At 39.8% G+C, this 16,911-nt stretch overlaps 1 protein-coding gene across 12 annotated transcripts in view; it reads right to left on the bottom strand.

Moving 5' to 3' along the window:
• Positions 1–16,911, bottom strand: part of ATG7 (autophagy related 7) — a 237,188-nt gene that overhangs the window by 109,392 nt on the left and 110,885 nt on the right. For 9 of the 12 annotated variants that reach the window (XM_067755465.1, XM_067755470.1, XM_067755471.1 and 6 more), the window contains one exon: positions 10,109–10,231. The exons of the other annotated variants lie outside the window; for them this stretch is intronic. In XM_067755465.1, the coding sequence (XP_067611566.1) occupies positions 10,109–10,231 (123 nt within the window). The remainder of the gene's footprint in view (positions 1–10,108; positions 10,232–16,911) is intronic. 12 annotated transcript variants of the gene reach the window in all.

Genomic DNA, 16,911 nt, shown 5'->3' with positions numbered 1-16,911 from the left:
AGGTGTCACTGTATATGGAACTTGCTTTCAAATGGTTCAGGAAAAGAGACATTGTGTGAATATGTATGTAGTGTGTGTGTGGAAAGAGAGCGCAAGAGATAAACTAGGTGTGGCAAGACGCTAACAGAGGAATCCAAGAGGAAGTTATTGCGGTATTCATTTTACTTTTCTTTAAACTTTTCTGTATGTTTGAGAATTTTCAAAATAAAAACTCTTGGGAAAAAATAAAATCCTGTGATAAAGAGGGAAGTTAAAAAAATGCAGAGCCAGGTTGGGATGTGGATCTGTCAAACACCTGCTTCAACGTACAACAACAGAGCGCTCTCCTCTTCCTCTCACCCTTCCATTAGGGGCTGACATTTTGACTATCTTCTCCCAGAAAGCCCACAAGGGAGGCACTTGGCCAGTGGGCCCCTTTAGCATCCCACCCCCAATAAAGTATTTACTGGCTACCCGTGTTGCAGGAAAGGGTTAAATGAGGTGCACAGAGACTAAGGCTTTGAAAACTAAGACGCAATAAGAACATGAGAAATCACTGTTGCATCTACACCAAGTTCATTTCTACAAACAGCGAGCACACTGTCACCAGCAGAAAATCACCACTACCACCAGGAGCTGGACAGAGAGACGAGAGGAGGCAGAAGCACAGAGAGCCCCAGCTATGTGCCGTGGGGCTATGCGCTTGTTTTCTTTTCTTTTTAAAACATCTTTATGGAGAAGTAATTCACATTACCATGCAATTCACCCATTAAAGTGTATAATTCATTGGTTTTAGTGCATTCACAGTGTGCAACCGTTATCACAATCCAAGACTAGAACACTTCATCACCTCAGAAAGAAACCCTTACCCATAAGTGGTCACTCCTCATTTTCCCCCCAAGTCCCCACGCCCACTCTTCGGCAACCACTAATCTGCTCTCTGACTCTGCGGATTTTTAAATTCTGAACGTTTCATATAAATGAAATACTATAATATGTGGCCTTTTGTGACTGGCTTCCTTCACTTAGCATAATTTCAACCTTCATCCGCGTTGTAGCTGTCTTTCCTTTTTATTACCAAATAACATCCCATTATGATTCCAAAAGTAATATCCACATTTTATTGATCCATTTACCAGCTGATGGGCCTGTGGGTTGTTTCTACCTTTTAGCTATTATGATAAATAATGCTGTTATAAACATTTGCATACAAGTTTCTGTGCGAACATATGTTTTCATTTCTCTTGCTTATATACCTAGAAGTGGAAGAGCACAACCATATGGTAACTCTATTTAACTCTGTGAGGAACTGCCAGACTGTTTTCCAAAGTGACTGCACTGTTTTACATTTCTACTAACAGTGTGTGAGGGTTCCAATTTCTCCACATCTCGCCAACACTTACTACTGTCATCCTTTTGATTATAGCCGTCTTAGTGGGTGTGCAGTGGTATCTCACAGTGGTTTTGATCTGCCTTTCTCTGATGGCTAATGGTGCTGAGCATCTTTTCATGGACTTACTGGACATCTGTATATCTTTGAAGAAACGGCTATTTATTTTTAAAAATAATATACATTTATTTATTTATTTTGGCTGCATTGGGTCTTTGTTGCTGCGCACAGGCTTCCTCTAATTGCAGCAAACGGGCTACCTTCGTCGTGGTGCATGGGCTTCTCATTGCGGTGGCTTCTCTTGCTGCGGAGCAGGGGCTCTAGGCATGTAGGCTTCAATAGTTGTGGCACGTGGGCTCAAGAGTTGTGGCTCATGGCTCTAGAGCACAGGCTCAGTAGTTGTGGCGCACGGGCTTAGTTGCTCCGCGGCATGTGGGATCTTCCCGGACCAGGGCTCAAACCCGTGTCCCCTGCACGGGCAGGCAGATTCTTAACCACTGCGCCACCAGGGAAGTCCCAAGAAACGGCTATTTAAATCCATTGCCCATTTTTAAATTGAGCTAGATGTCTTTTTATTATTGAGTTGTAAGAGTTGCCTATATATTCTGGATACCGGTTCCTCATCAGATAAATGAATTGCAAAAAACTTTTTTCTCTAATTCTGTAGGCTGTCTTTTCACTTCTTTGATAGCATCCTTTGAAGCACAAAGTTTTAAATTTTGATGGAGCCCAATTAATCTGTCTTTTTTGTTAGGTACTTTCTTATTTAATGCTCACAGTAACTGTGAGGAGCAGAAATTACTGATCCCAGTCTACAAATAAGGAACGTGAAGCTCAATGAAGCAAATGACCCAAGGTCTCACACAGGGCCACTGCACGTGGTTCTGCCCTGCACAACTCATAAGGGTGAACAGACAGTCCTGGCCATTTGTTGGAGCTGGGCTATGAACTCAGGCCTTCTGACCAAGCCTGGGTTCAGGCACTCATACACTCTATGTATGTTATAGTATAATATGGCCGATTTTTAAACAAGCTCCTCACATATTATACATTTAACATTCTAAGGATGCTGCTATTACTTAAAACTACAGGATTTTGGAGTCTGTCTTTGGAAGCTGTATGAAAAGGTAGTGAGTGGCATGTTTTATAAACATATTTAATTAAAGTGAGGGGAGACTTGAGTTTGTGAAGAAGCCAAAAGTCCTCGGTACCGAAGTCTGGAGAATAAGTTATTTGGCCAGATTGCACCATTTTGGATGTACACACTGCTACAGAAACCAACCAGTACCAAGTATGAGAAGTGATTAAAAGGTTCAAAGTACAGGTATATCTAAGTCTCAAAAGAATGCAACCAGAACTGTTTCTAAGCAATGGCAGCCAGATATGAAAGATACCAGAGAATATTTGTATAACGTATAAAAAGGAATCATTCTGATGCATTTGAAAACATTTTGATATAAAAATTGGCCATCTCTTTACTTCTTCTTTTTTTTTTTTTTTTTTTTTTTTGTGGTACGCAGGCCTCTCACTGTTGTGGCCTCTCCCGTTGCGGAGCACAGGTTCCGGACGCACAGGCTCAGCGGCCATGGCTCACGGGCCCAGCCGCTCCGCGGCATGTGGGATCCTCCCAGACCGGGGCACGAACCCGTGTCCCCTGCATCGGCAGGCGGACTCTCAACCACTGCGCCACCACGGAAGCCCATCTCTTTACTTCTTGGTCATACCAGGTATACTGAATCAAAATCACTGAATTACTAGAGCTAAAAAGGATTTCACATTTGCTTCAATCTCCTTATTTTAATTTGGTAAACTGATGCACAAAATGTTCTCATGACTCAAATACTCATGAGAACACTAGCAGAATAGGGACTAAAATTTAAGAAGGATGCAGTTTCCATGTTCTATTTCTTAATATTAGCTGTTTGAACTCAGCATTTATGGTTCTTCCCCTCTCTCTCCCACACACCTCCAAGTGGGCTGTACCATCCAAGACTCCTCTTCTAAAGGGTGCGGAACTCTGCCCAGGCTTCACTGTCCCTCCTCCAACTGGATCTTTCCCTAATACCAACTTATCTAAACATCTCAAATCCATGTAGATAGCTCTGACAGCAAATAGAAGTGACTCATTTTATAAAGTGAGCTCTGAAGGGATACTGCCAAGCCTTATTTCAAAAACCAGGCTCTAGTTTCCAATGTAAGAATTAAATGGCTTTCTGCCTGCTGTTTCTGCCTTTCCCCCCTCACTTAAGGAAAGAAAGCCAAAGCTGTGTCTTGAGGGATTGCTCCATAAGGAAAAATCAAGGCAGGATACAGTCTCAGGATGGGCCAGTGCAGGTTGGAGGTGGGCTAGCAGAAGGCTTGGGAAAAGAGAAGTGGATTCACGAGCAGGCTAGGTCAGTCCCCAGAGTGATTTCTCTCCATTGGCAACAGGTTTAAGTGCTGACACGGGGGTTTCCCACAGCTTCTACTGGCCTCCAAAGGCATATTTGTCATCGGAGGCTCTTGATGAAGCTGTACATAAATATCTGACTGTTGTTAAATACAAAACAAAACAAAGCAAAAATATTCCACAGGAACCAAATCAAAACCAGCTGTAAGGGGGAGAGGCCAAAAACTCAGTGTAAGTGCAAAAGTCCCAGCAGAAACACTTGTTAATTGTGCTATTTACTTTGCTAAACAGTAAACTGTCATGCCAATGAAGTCATATCACATGACTATAATGTTTTTCATATGACTTTCCTGCTAGGAGAGAAATGGGCATTTTATCTTCTAGAATTCTGAATTCTGTAGTGGATGAGTCAAAATCTGAGTTTTAATTAAAAAATCAACCCATCGGCCCAGCCCTGTTCATTTCTAGTCTGTTTATGACCTTACATCCTATGTTATAGCTGGTGTGCTAAACTTACTTTATAAATGATCATTCATTAATCCCCAATTATGCAGAAAGCAACTTCTGCTTAGCAAAAATGCAATTCTTTTGAAAGAATGCTGTAACTGCAATCCTAAAAACATAACTGTATGATACAGCATCAGTCAAGGGGAGAAAACATAGCCTAAAATTAATCTTGGAATCATGAAACTTGCAAACTTTCAAGAATGAGAATGAAATATTTCAGGAAAGTTGGGTCACGGAATTTTGGAATTTGAGTATCTCAAGGATATACCAATATAGCTTGTTTCATTAACTCTTATAATCAGTGTTTTCTCTCTAGTTAGATAGAATTTGAAAATTATTTGGCGTTTCCCACAGCACTATGTTGAACTCACAGCTGGAACTAAATCAGTACATGTGAACTGATACTTGATAAAAAATAACCCTAAGAAGATAAGTCACAGCACATTTTATGAAAAGATGGCTAAGTCATTCACATGTTTGGTTTAGACTAAGCCTTTCTTCAACAAATTCAGCAATTTAAACAGTATTTGGTGAGCACTTCAACAGCTTTGTGACTTGGATATCTTGTGTTTCATCAACTTTAAGGCCATTCCCGTTGGTTCCAACTGGGATAAACAGCCATCTAGGAGCCATATGGACCTGGGGTCAATCTCCAAATATCCAAACCCATTCTCAGTAAGGGTCTTGAAAGGAAAGGTCAGAACTCCATGCAAAATTCCGTACTCAGCCAGCAACATTTTAAGAGCGTGAAAAGCTGAGTGGGGCCTTTTAATACCTCATGGGCAGATGCACCTACAATTTGGCAGCTAGACGGGCTACAAAGAACACGAATCTCTGTCCAATACCCTTTCCTTATGAAATGTTAGCATTACCAAAAACATTTCTGACGTGGGTATTTAAAATTTTTTAATCTACAGCTTGAAATAAAATTAACATACCACACACATTTCTAAGTTTTCTTGCATCCTAGCTCTACAGCTTCGCCTCATTGTGCTAAATGAAACAGAATAATTTTATCTGCGAAATCAATCTACCAGTTCTGTTCTTTTTCTCCAAACTCTATCTCCATCCTATCTCTAATACCATCTAGTCATTTTCACTCATTTATTCCACTACCTCAAAATATCATACCCCCAGACAAACTTACCTTTGTGAGTCTGGCGCCCCCTCCACCCCACTGCCAGTCCCCACTCTGCACCTTGCTCCTCGACCCCTCCTCCAACAGAAACCAACCTGGCAGTTTGTTTGTTAATCTCAACAGCACTATCATTAAACTAGTAACCTGGACTAAAATAATGGCAATCATTTTTGTATACCTGATGATGGAAGGGAGATGGGTGCAAAAAACTGGGTTGCACTGGTCAATCTCACTAAATCTGGATGATTCTGTCTTGAATATCTCTCTCAATCCATTCTCTCTGTGCCCCTTTCTATGAAAATAAAGGGATTTGTAGTCTCTAGCGGGATCAGCTTTGTATTCATCCTTCATAAAGGGGATATATTTAGGGAGACAGACCACAGGTATTAAGGGATAGGAGAAAGTTTAATAGCATCAAAACATTTTCCTTCTTTAAATTGAGAAGAATTACCTTGCTACAATATGGATGAACCTAGAAAACATCATGCTAAGTTACAGACATCAGACACAAAGGCCATGCATTGTTTGGTTTCATTTATGTGACATGTCCAGAATAGGCAAATCCCGCGAGACAGCAGGGAGATGAGCAGTTATCAGGACTGCAAGGAGCAGGTGGGAACAAGGAGTGACGGCTCAATGGGTACGTCCTTTTCGTGGGCATGAGAAGGTACTAAACTTAGGAATAACAGCAGCCTAACAACTCTGTGAATGCACTAAAAACCACCAGATTATATACTCTTAAAGGGTAAATTTCATGGTATGTGAGTTATAGGTCAATAAAACTGTTACTAAAAAGTATATTATCTGATTTCAGGTAACTCCAACTAAATGCTCACAATCTGAGTGACACACCGAAGACTCCTGGCCTCTGGGTCCTTTATCCCTAGGATGCCCTGGCCCTCCCTTCCTGTCCGACTCCTTCCGTACACTTTCCCTGCCCAAATCCAACTCTTATTTTTAGAGAGCGCCTACTCAACCTTTAAAACTAAATGGAATATTTGGTCCCTGGGAAGTTCTCCTTGACATCCCTGCTCCCCCAGGGAGTAACTTCCTCTGCTCCCTCAGCACCTAATATATAAATGACTACAACATTTCTGATGATACTAGAGTTCACTATTTACGTCTCTGCTTTGCACACTAGACTGTGAACTCATTTCATTAACTTCTGTATTCAGTCACTAGCATAGTGCCTTGCTACCAAGTTTTCAAAAGATGTTCAGTAAAGGTTTTTTTAAGCTAGTATTTGTACAAATACATATTTTGTAAACAATGTATCACATGATACTGTCACATATCTTTTGATATTCCAGTGCTGATGGGTGAAAACAGCCCAAGATGAAAATTAATTGGGCGTTCCTGATTGCACTGCTAAAATAAGTAAGTTGGGACCTTTCTATATGGGACACAGAAGTTTGTATTTTTATTACTGAACATCTGTAAATGCACTGGGAATCAAGTACGCAAATCAAAACACTAGCTTTACACAGTGTATATGTGTATATTTTTTGATATTAATACTTATTTATTTACACACACATTTTTCACAGTAAAGTAAAAAAATATAGGCAAGACAATGATTTTTGTTGCTCTGAGGTCTGCTGGTGAGAATTATCTTTTTAAAACACAGTCCTATTTAGAGCTTTTTAAGAAAAAGAATAATCCTTTCCTAAGACAGGAGTTGCAAATTCCAATACCAATAAGGGTCATCAACTGAAGAACCTCTTTTTTTTTTTTTTTTTAACATCTTTATTGGAGTATAATTGCTTCACAATGATGTGTTAGTTTCTGCTGTATAACAAAGTGAATCAGCTATACGTATACATATATCCCCATATCTCCTCCCTCTTGCATCTCCCTCCCACCCGCCCTATCCCACCCCTCTAGGTGGTCACAAGCTGACCTCTCTGTGCTATGCGGCCACTTCCCACTAGCTATCTATTTTACGTTTGGTAGTGTATAGATGTCCATGCCACTCCTCACTTTGTCCCAGCTTACCCTTCCCCCTCCCCGTGTCCTCAAGTCCATTCTCTATTAGGTCTGCGTCTTTATTCCGGTCCTGCCCCTAGGTTCTTCATAACCTTTTTTTATTTTTCTAATTCCTTATATATGTGTTAGCATACGGTATTTCTTTTTCTCTTTCTGACTTACCTCACTCTGTATGACAGACTCTAGGTCCATCCACCTCACTACAAATAACTCAATTTCATTTCTTTTTATGGCTGAGTAATATTCCATTGTATATATGTGCCACATCTTCTTTATCCATTCATCTGTCGATGGACACTTAGGTTGCTACCGTGTCCTGGCTATTGTAAATAGAGCTGCAGTGAACACTGTGGTACATGACTCTTTTTGAATTATGGTTTTCTCAGGGTATATGCCCAGTAGTGGGATTGTTGGGTTGTATGGTAGTTTTATTTTTAGTTTTTTAAGGAACCTCCATACTGTGAAGAACATCTTCTAAACAGAGCATCCTCACCTAAAGAATACCTTTGGGCAAGAAACTAACAGCAGTGTGTGTCTCCAGGAAGAGAACTGGGTGTTAAGGGACAGGTGCAGAAGGAAGGTTTCCTTTCCACACAGAATATTTTTATGCCTTTAAAAATTTGTATCAAGTGCATTATTTATCTATAAAATTTTCTTCTTGGCTCCAGCTAACATCACTATTAAGGAATGCAGGCCTGGGGTTGCCAGATCTGATTTTTCAAAGAAGCTGGAAATGGGAATGTTCATATTTTTAGGTAAAACTCATTATTTTTAAATGTTGGCTTTATTCAGAATTTAACACATAGGGTAGGCCAAACAAAACACACCTGTAAGCCATATCTGGCTCATAGGCCAACCAGTTTACCACCTCTAATCTAAAATTTGATGTGTAACTTATGATTCCAAAACTATAAATGTAATTTAATAGAGGAAAACTTCAAGAAGAAAGATAAGACTTGTGGATGAAATCATACCCCCTTCCGCCCTACCACCTAGCTGCTATTGCTCTCAAACTTCCCCTTCTCCTTCTGGGCCTTTGAAAAGATTATGAATGTTTGACCAACCAAAACGCAAAACAAGCCAGGTTTAATGAAGGAATCGGCCCATTATCCGAGCATCTGCTCTGTTTTTAAAGAGTGAAACATGGGATCAATTTCAAGTTGCAATTCTTCCAGGCAGTTAAAGAGAAGTATGTGAATTATTTCTAGCTGGGTGGAAAAATTCCCCCAGCCAACTAGTCAACTGACTGCGTGGTTGAAAAGACCCGTAAGTTATTTTTCCCTTGCCATCAGTGCTGCTCAAAAGAAAAAATGGCAGCCATGATCAACATAATACTCTGAACCATGTCTGGGAAGCCAATCACAGCTCTGAGAAACATCTCAACATCTCTTAAAGTCCTGTAGAGATGCCATTCATCTCCTGAAAATGAAGCTAAGATACCCTATGTGGGTCTAACTATTGGTCATAAGTGGAAGATTGCATCTGCTGAATGCCCAGAGGACACCAAATCAAGTCAAAGAAGAATCAGTTTCAGCTCTAAGTCTAGCACTAGAAGAGCATTACCATGATTTTCTGGAGTGGCTGCTGAAACCGTCACAAGATTTCCTTCTGCTATTTCTACATCGTTTTCCTATACTCAGGGCTAGTTCCAGTCTTCCAAACACCAGCCTTTTCACCACCAGCTACTGCAGTATTGGGCTTGACCATCACTCACTGACCACTGGGGCTTCCCCAATGTTGAGCATACAAAACCCCAGACAGAAATCAATCAACTATGTTACTCAACATCTGTTACTCAACAGAGGAACTATCTTACTCTCAACATCAGTTACTATGGGACTGATGGTAACTTGGCAAGTATTCCACTCCCATAGGATACAGGCACTCCAGGTTTTCCTTATGCAGCTTGCGGAAACGCTATGACAGGCCGCATTTTTCCTAAGAGCTTCTTTACCTAGGCTACTGGGTGGGGGTGGGGTGGGGGTTGGAGGTGGGTAGGGAATGGCGGGGGCAGATGTTGGTTTAATCTCATTTAATCTCATTCATCCATTTTGAGGAACTGTCTGTTTGGCCAAGTGACCCAGCGGTGCCACACATACACAGCATACCCTTTTCTAAGTACAGTGAGCATTTGGAAAAGCAAAATGATAATCTAGTTTGTAATCCCAGTCTTAAAACACACACACACACACACACACACACACACACGCACGCACACTGGTAGCAACCCAGGAAATTACGATTTGCAAAATATTCTAAATGACAAGCAAAACAAAACTCTCTTAGGTTGTAACTGAGGAAGCCATTTCGTGGTGAGGTTCAGTGGCCTACAAAGATGGGTTCAGCTGTGAAATAAAAGACATGGCCAGAGTCCAATGTCTTCCCTGACTTGCATTTTGATGTATGGACATCACAGCCAACCCTCCAAGGGCCACAGGCATGCTGTTCTTCAGTAAGGACCAGAGGTGCTTGGAAATCAATAACCTGTACTTCCTTTATCAGCAATTTTGTGCATTTGGAACCTACCACACAATACCTGCACACTGCGTCATCCAGCAACTGCAGAAGGTTCATTTTCTGATAAGTAGCAGACTTATTTAGCGATTTTGTCCTAAGGAAAAACTGTAATGAACTGCTTCCTTCCTTTTCCATAAATCCAATTATCAAACAGGTTTGAAACACATCAGCCTTCTGAACAAAATGCTTGTTTTAGTCTTACCTCAGCAGCCTGGGTCTCCTGATGCAGCAACGTAAGACCAGTCAAATCCTCTAAGAAGGAATGTGAAGAATTAAACACCTTCACCAGGAAATTAAATCCTTCTCGTTCATACTGATCAAGAACCTGTAAGATATTTATACATATAGATGTATTTAAGGGGGCTGTAGGCTTTAAATGCATATTAAGAGAGTTTCACTTCTAATAATCACTTGTCAAAAATGGAATTAAAACTAGAATTAAAAATTAAATATGGGAAAAATCAATATGGTAGGCAAACAACTGTGAGGGCTTAGGATTTATTATTTTCTCTTTCTTAGAAAGAATGACAACATCATCTTCCAATTTAGATGATGGTATTTCTCCAACAAAGTAAGTTACATGCAAATTCACTGAAACTTCTAGAAGAGTTGAGGTTGCTGATTCTAAAGTTCACTTTTTAGGAGAAAAATAATAGTCAAGAGAAGAGCCAAGAAAAAAATTTTTTAAGGATAAAGGGAAATGGTGGGGACAAAAGGGTGGGAAATGTGGCCTACCTGCTAGTAAAATGTATTAAAAAAAATTTTTTTAATGTAAAAATGAATTTCACCAGGCATATCACAAAAGAAGTTCCCCAAATAGTCAATAAACATATGAAAAGTTGCTCAACATTACAAGTTATCAGGAAAATGACAACTAAAACCACAATGAACTACTAATTCATACCTACCAGAATGGCTAAAATGAAAAAGACAGAAAATACCAAGTACTGACAAGGAGGTGGAACAACCAGTATTCTCATCAGAAGGCAAAATGAGATAACTGCTTTAGAGGTTTAACATGTATATGCCCTGTGATCATGAAATTCTACTCCTAGATATATACATCCAACAAAAAATATGTACATATGTGCATCAAAAGACCTGAACAAAAGTATCCATAGAAGCACTATTCATGATAGCCTCAAACTAGAAACTACACAAGTGTCCATCAACAGTAGAATGAATTAACAAACTGTGGTTTATTCATACAATGGAATATCACACAGAAATAAACAGACAACTACACGCAACAATATACATAATTCTCACAAACATAATGTGCTACAGGATTACAATTACATAAAGTTTTTTTTTTTAAATGAACCTGTGGTGTAAAAGTCAGGAGAGCGGTTATCCATTGAAGGACTGTAATTGGAATTGGGCACAGGAGAGGTCCTGAGATGTTGGTAATATTCGTTCTTTTATCTGGGTTCTGGTTACAAAGGTATACTTTGTGAAAAACTATCAAGGATGTTTTCATATACATGTTGTCCTTCAACAAAAAGATCAAAAGATAGGAGACCACTAGTCTTCTGAGAACAATGTAAGAACATATGACTACCTAAAAGCAAACCACACACACACGCAAAAAATGACTATCACGTTTAGGAATTCAACAATCATAAGAACTGTGAACTGCAAAAAGCAAACACTGAACCATTATGCCTTGGAAATTCTCTCAAAACTCAATAAATAAAGAGATGAAAGTTTCAAAAAGACAGCAGACATTGAAGATAAATCTAAGAAATCAACACATGAACAGAAAGGTTGGAGAAGCAATGACACACGATATAGAAAAAAGAATTAGAAAATTTTTTTCTCCATTCAGAAATAAAAATGTATAAGCCCTTCAATCCAGCAATTCCACTTCAAAGACTTTTCAAAGACTTTTTGTTGTTGTTGAGGGTTGGGGAATTGTGATTCCCTTTTTTCCAATATTCTTCAATATTCAATTATCTTTTAGTTTACATAGTAGACATTTTAAAGGAAACCTGATGATGAGAATGTTGACTCTTACGCAGCATGCCCACACCATTCCTGCTTTTACCCTGCCTACATGGGCACAAAGACTGATGTGTAAGGACACTCACTGCAACACCGTTTGCAGCAACAAAAGATTAAGAATAACTACCCTTTTAAAGGGGACTAATTAACTAAATTGTGGTATATTTACAATCAAGGACATAATCAGGATCCATTAAAAGAATGAGGCAGTTCTATTTTTAGTTTTTTAAGGAACCTCCATACTGTTCTCCATAGTGGTTGTATCAATTTACATTCCCACCAGCAGTGTAGGAGGGTTCCCTTTTCTCCACACCCTTTCCAGCATTTACTGTTTCTAGATTTTTTGATGATGGCCATTCTGACTGGTGTGAGGTGATACCTCATTGTAGTGCTAACACATATATATGGAATCTAAAAAAAAAAAAAAATTGTACTGATGAACCTAGTGGCAGGGCAGGAATAAAGACGTAGACGTACAGAATGGACTTGAGGACACAGTGGGGGGAGCAGGAAGCTGGGGCGAAGTGAGAGCAGCATCGACATATATACACTACCGAATGTAAAATAGTTAGCTAGCGGGAAGCAGCAGCATAGCACAAGCAGATCAGCTAGGTGCTTTGTGATGACCTAGAGAGGTGGGATAGGGAGGGTGGGAGGGAGATGCAAGAGGGAGGAGATACGGGGATACATGTATGCATATGGCTGATTCACCTTCTGTGCAACAGAAACACAGTATTGTGAAGTAATTATAATCCAATAAAGATTAAAAAAAAAAAAGGAGGAGGTGGTTCTATAGTACTAACATAAACTGATTTCCAAGACAGAGATATATTAAAAAGCAATGTCCAGACCATGGGTCTAGTATTAATATTTTTAAAATAAAGGTGGAGAAGGAGAGAGGAAGAAAGGGAAATGCACAAACGCATAGGCTTGTTTTTGCATATAATATCTCTGGAAGAATACACACACACACACACAGACACACACACACATACACACACACCTCACATCAAGTAGTTGCCTCTGTACATTCTTCTACACTACATGAATTTTTAAAACCATGTGCACATATTACTTCGTCAAATAATATTAAAATCTCAACTTAGTTTTTAGTTTTTTCTTCAGTGCTGGAGAAAGTTCTCAGAAGAAGAGGAAGAACTCTAAAGTCCTAATGAAGAAGTTGGAGCTAGAGGGGTGGCTCTGCCCCGGGCACAGAAGTGTGTAGGTAGGGACCAGCAAAGCAGTTGAAATGTTAAGTTAGGAGAGAAGGGAACTGGGGGCCGAGGAACTCTATGGTCTGAACAGCAGGCAGCAAGGTCATCTGCTGCCAGAAAAGGGGATGGGGTGGGACATGGAGCTTGAGGGGGGTGATGACAGTCTGGGGCAGCTGGGTGGGGAGTGTGAGAAGGGCAGCTAATCAGCAGCGCATGAAGAGTGCTAAGCAATCTAAAGCCCCTGCTCAGGACAGAAAATATAAGTTTGGGGAGAAAGGTAGTTAAGGACCCATCTAATAAGCTTGAGGACTGGCCAGAAAGGGCCAAAGAATTTGAGGGGCTAGTGAGCAGCGATGAAGGGACCTGAGGCTGGTGAGGAAAGACCTGCAGGCTGTAGGGACAGAGAGACGGAATGTGACGAGCTGGAGAGGCAGGGGATGGCTGTTGCCCCAAGGCATTAACGAAGTACAGTCTTTGGCTGATTAGCCACAGTAAATTAATTTGACAATCCAATGCCTGGATAAAAAGGCACTTAATAATTGAATGCCTCAGTAATTATGGGAGTCCTTACAAACCAGAATGTTATCTCAGGAAAAATGTGCATAGAAAGTAAGTGATCTTTTTTGAAATGCTAAATGCTGTGTGTTTAGTGAACTCACTTTTTTTTTTAAGAGGCATGATATTAATATTGCTGTTTTTATTTTTTCAATTTATTTTTTAATTGACATATAGTTCATTTATGATGTTGTGTTAGTTTCAGGTATTCAGCAAAGTGATTCAGAGATAGATATATATATATATATATATATATATATATTCTTTTAGCTTTTTTTTTTTTTTTTTTGGTGGGCCCCTCACTGTTGTGGCCTCTCCCGTTGCGGAGCACAGGCTCTGGACGCGCAGGCTCAGCGGCCATGGCTCACGGGCCCAGCCGCTCCGCGGCATGTGGGATCATCCCGGAGCGGGGCACGAACCCACGTCCCCTGCATCGGCAGGCGGACTCTCAACCACTGGCCACCAGGGAAGCCCTATATATTCTTTTTAGATTCTTTCCCCATACAGGTTATTACAGAATACTGAGTATAATTCCCTGTGCTATAGAGTTGGTCCGTGTTGGTTATCTATTTTATATACAGTAGTATGTATATGTTGATGTCAAACTCCTAATTTATCCCTCCTCTCTTTTCCCCCTTGGTAACTATATGTTAGTTTTCTCTGCCTGTGGGTCTATTTCCATTTTGTAAGTAAGTTCATTTGTATTTTTTTTTTAGATCCCACAAAAGTGATATCATATGGTATCTGTCTTTCTCTTTCTGTCTTAATTCACTTAGTATGGTAATCTCTAGGTCCATCCAGTGATCACTTATTCCTGGGTGAACTACTAAACTAATTAAACAGCTACTTTGTGCTAGGTTTCCATTAAGGTTAAAAGAAAAAAAAAAGAAGACATGGGAGTGAAAAACGGGCAAAAACTTTGAAAAAAAAATTTGGAGTAACTCCAGAGATGGCACTTTGTCAGACCTTACTTATTCTCAGATTTCAAGCCTACGTTTCCACACCTAACTGTGTAGTGCTACAAACCTGGACAGTGAAAAAACTAGCAGCAAGGGCAGAATGAGTGAAGGCCTCCCCCATAATCAGGATGTACAGCAAGTTTAAGGGTGAAGCATTATTAATAGCTCTGGCTTGAAAAATATGTGGAAAAATTTAATCCCTTAGGGGCATATTTAATCATGCAAGAGTCTTCCAGTATTCCCTTTATGTGCAGGAAAGTTAATCTGTGTTACAAGTACAAGCAGCTTATAAAACGTAGGAGGAGTTTTTTTTCCTCTACACACATCTTAACCTTCTTAAAGGGGAAAAATGTGTTTTAAATTACCAAAAATAAAAGATACTATCACAATGAATTTGAGCACTGCAACAACCTGTCATAAAACATAAAACATAGAACACCTCTTAAGTAAATTATCTAATATGTGGTCTTGTACACATTACATTTTGGAAGGCTGTAAGTATTCTAAAGGTACTTTGCTAAGTAGAGAAATAATAATGACTCTTTCAGTATAAAGATACAGATCCTTTCCTAACGGACACAATTTTCCTTACTTAACTATTCTGTAAGGCTAGGTTATCTTTATTCATGATGTATATGAGCACATACCCCTGGACAAAGATGGTAGAATCTCTTCTTAAAACATGATTTTAGGAATATCACTTCTCTGGCTGAGACTCTTTGGTGGCTACTAGATCAAAACTATACTGTCCAGCTAGGTATTTAAGTCCCTCCAGAATCCTCCAATTGTTGGACGGCTCTCTGTGGAATGCCTTTCATAGAGTCTAAGATCTCCTGACTACACCATGCAATGACTTTCAGTTCATGAGAAGCAGAATGGATTCACAGTTTGCAACTCTTGTCTGTTATTCTTAAACAAGGACAAGAGGAACTGTGTGCCCTACCTAAAAAAATAGCTAATATATTTTCAAAAGGGGATGGGAACACGCAGTGTCTGCAAAACTCTTATTTAAAGTCTTTGTTGTTTAGAAATTGTACTTATTTGCTCTTGATGATTTAAAAATATACATGGGTCATGATTTCTAAAAAAAAAACGTAGGAAAAGCTTGCCCAATATCCCAGATAGGGTAATAAAAGAGTATGGCTAGAAGCCACCAGGACCCTTAGTTCCCATCCTATGAGAATCCATGACAGAAGAGTCAAAACACTCCCTGCTGAGGGACAGTCACCCAGTCGTCTGCAGAGACTTTACTTCAAGTTGAGTGCAAAATTCTCTGTTTTCCAGTACTTTTGCTGAGGGAGCCATGCCAGGGTAGAGAAGCCCCCACTTTGGATAATGAGCTGGAAGCACGGCTTGTAACACCAGGAAGCCCCTTGATCAGTTTCTGTCTCTTGGTGCCCTGGGATTTCTCTCATCATCATAAAAAAGAATCAAAGAAGAGGAAAAAAGCCCTGATTTCAGCAGCCCTTACAACATGACTGTTCCACCTTCACTACTCCCAGCTCCTTCCTGGGACCATCACCTTGGAAAAGCTTCGGCTCCCTTCCCATTACCTCTTGGTGCTGGCCTACCTAGAACAATCTCTTGTCTTTCCTATCAAATGAGGTCTTGCACTTCAAAGTTCAGCTCAAGTATCAACTGCAAGAAGTCTTCCTTGATTAATTCCACTCCCGGTGATCATTTTTCCCTTTTGTCTTCTCTGACCCCACTACTCTCCATGGCACACTGAGTTGCCAAAGGGATTGAAAGAAATACTCTGCCTCACTGTCCCTGGTAGTCAGCAGTCGATGGCATTTTCAAATATCAACCGGATGTTCAGTAACTTTGTTCCTATTTCTATATGCGTCAGTGATATAAAGCAGATAATGGATGAGAAAACGGCTTCATGTGGAAACACGTAGCTATCATCCTAACTAAATCAGCTGCTGTTAACTTACTCTATTTAGACACAGGTAGGACTTATAAGGTCAAACTTTAAAAAAGGAGGGCAGCTCTGAGTTCAAGATATTTAATAGCAGGGGCAATACAGGGTTGGAGTGGGAGGTACAAAGTATTGGGTGTAAGACAGGTTACAAGGATGTATTGTACAACACAGGGAATATAGCCAATATTTTGCAATAACTGTAAATGGAATGTAACCTTTAAGAATTGTATAAAAATTTTTAAAAAGTGAGTCTGAAAAGATACGAGATTTTTAAGATTAGTTCTTCTTTCCTGTAAATTGATCTAATTTCATAATATAAATAAAAACACAAGCAAAGTTAAAGAAACAT

Source organism: Pseudorca crassidens, chromosome 10, assembly GCF_039906515.1.
Source record: "Pseudorca crassidens isolate mPseCra1 chromosome 10, mPseCra1.hap1, whole genome shotgun sequence".
Lineage (NCBI taxonomy): Eukaryota > Metazoa > Chordata > Mammalia > Artiodactyla > Delphinidae > Pseudorca > Pseudorca crassidens.
This window is presented reverse-complemented; position numbering and strand designations above follow the sequence as displayed.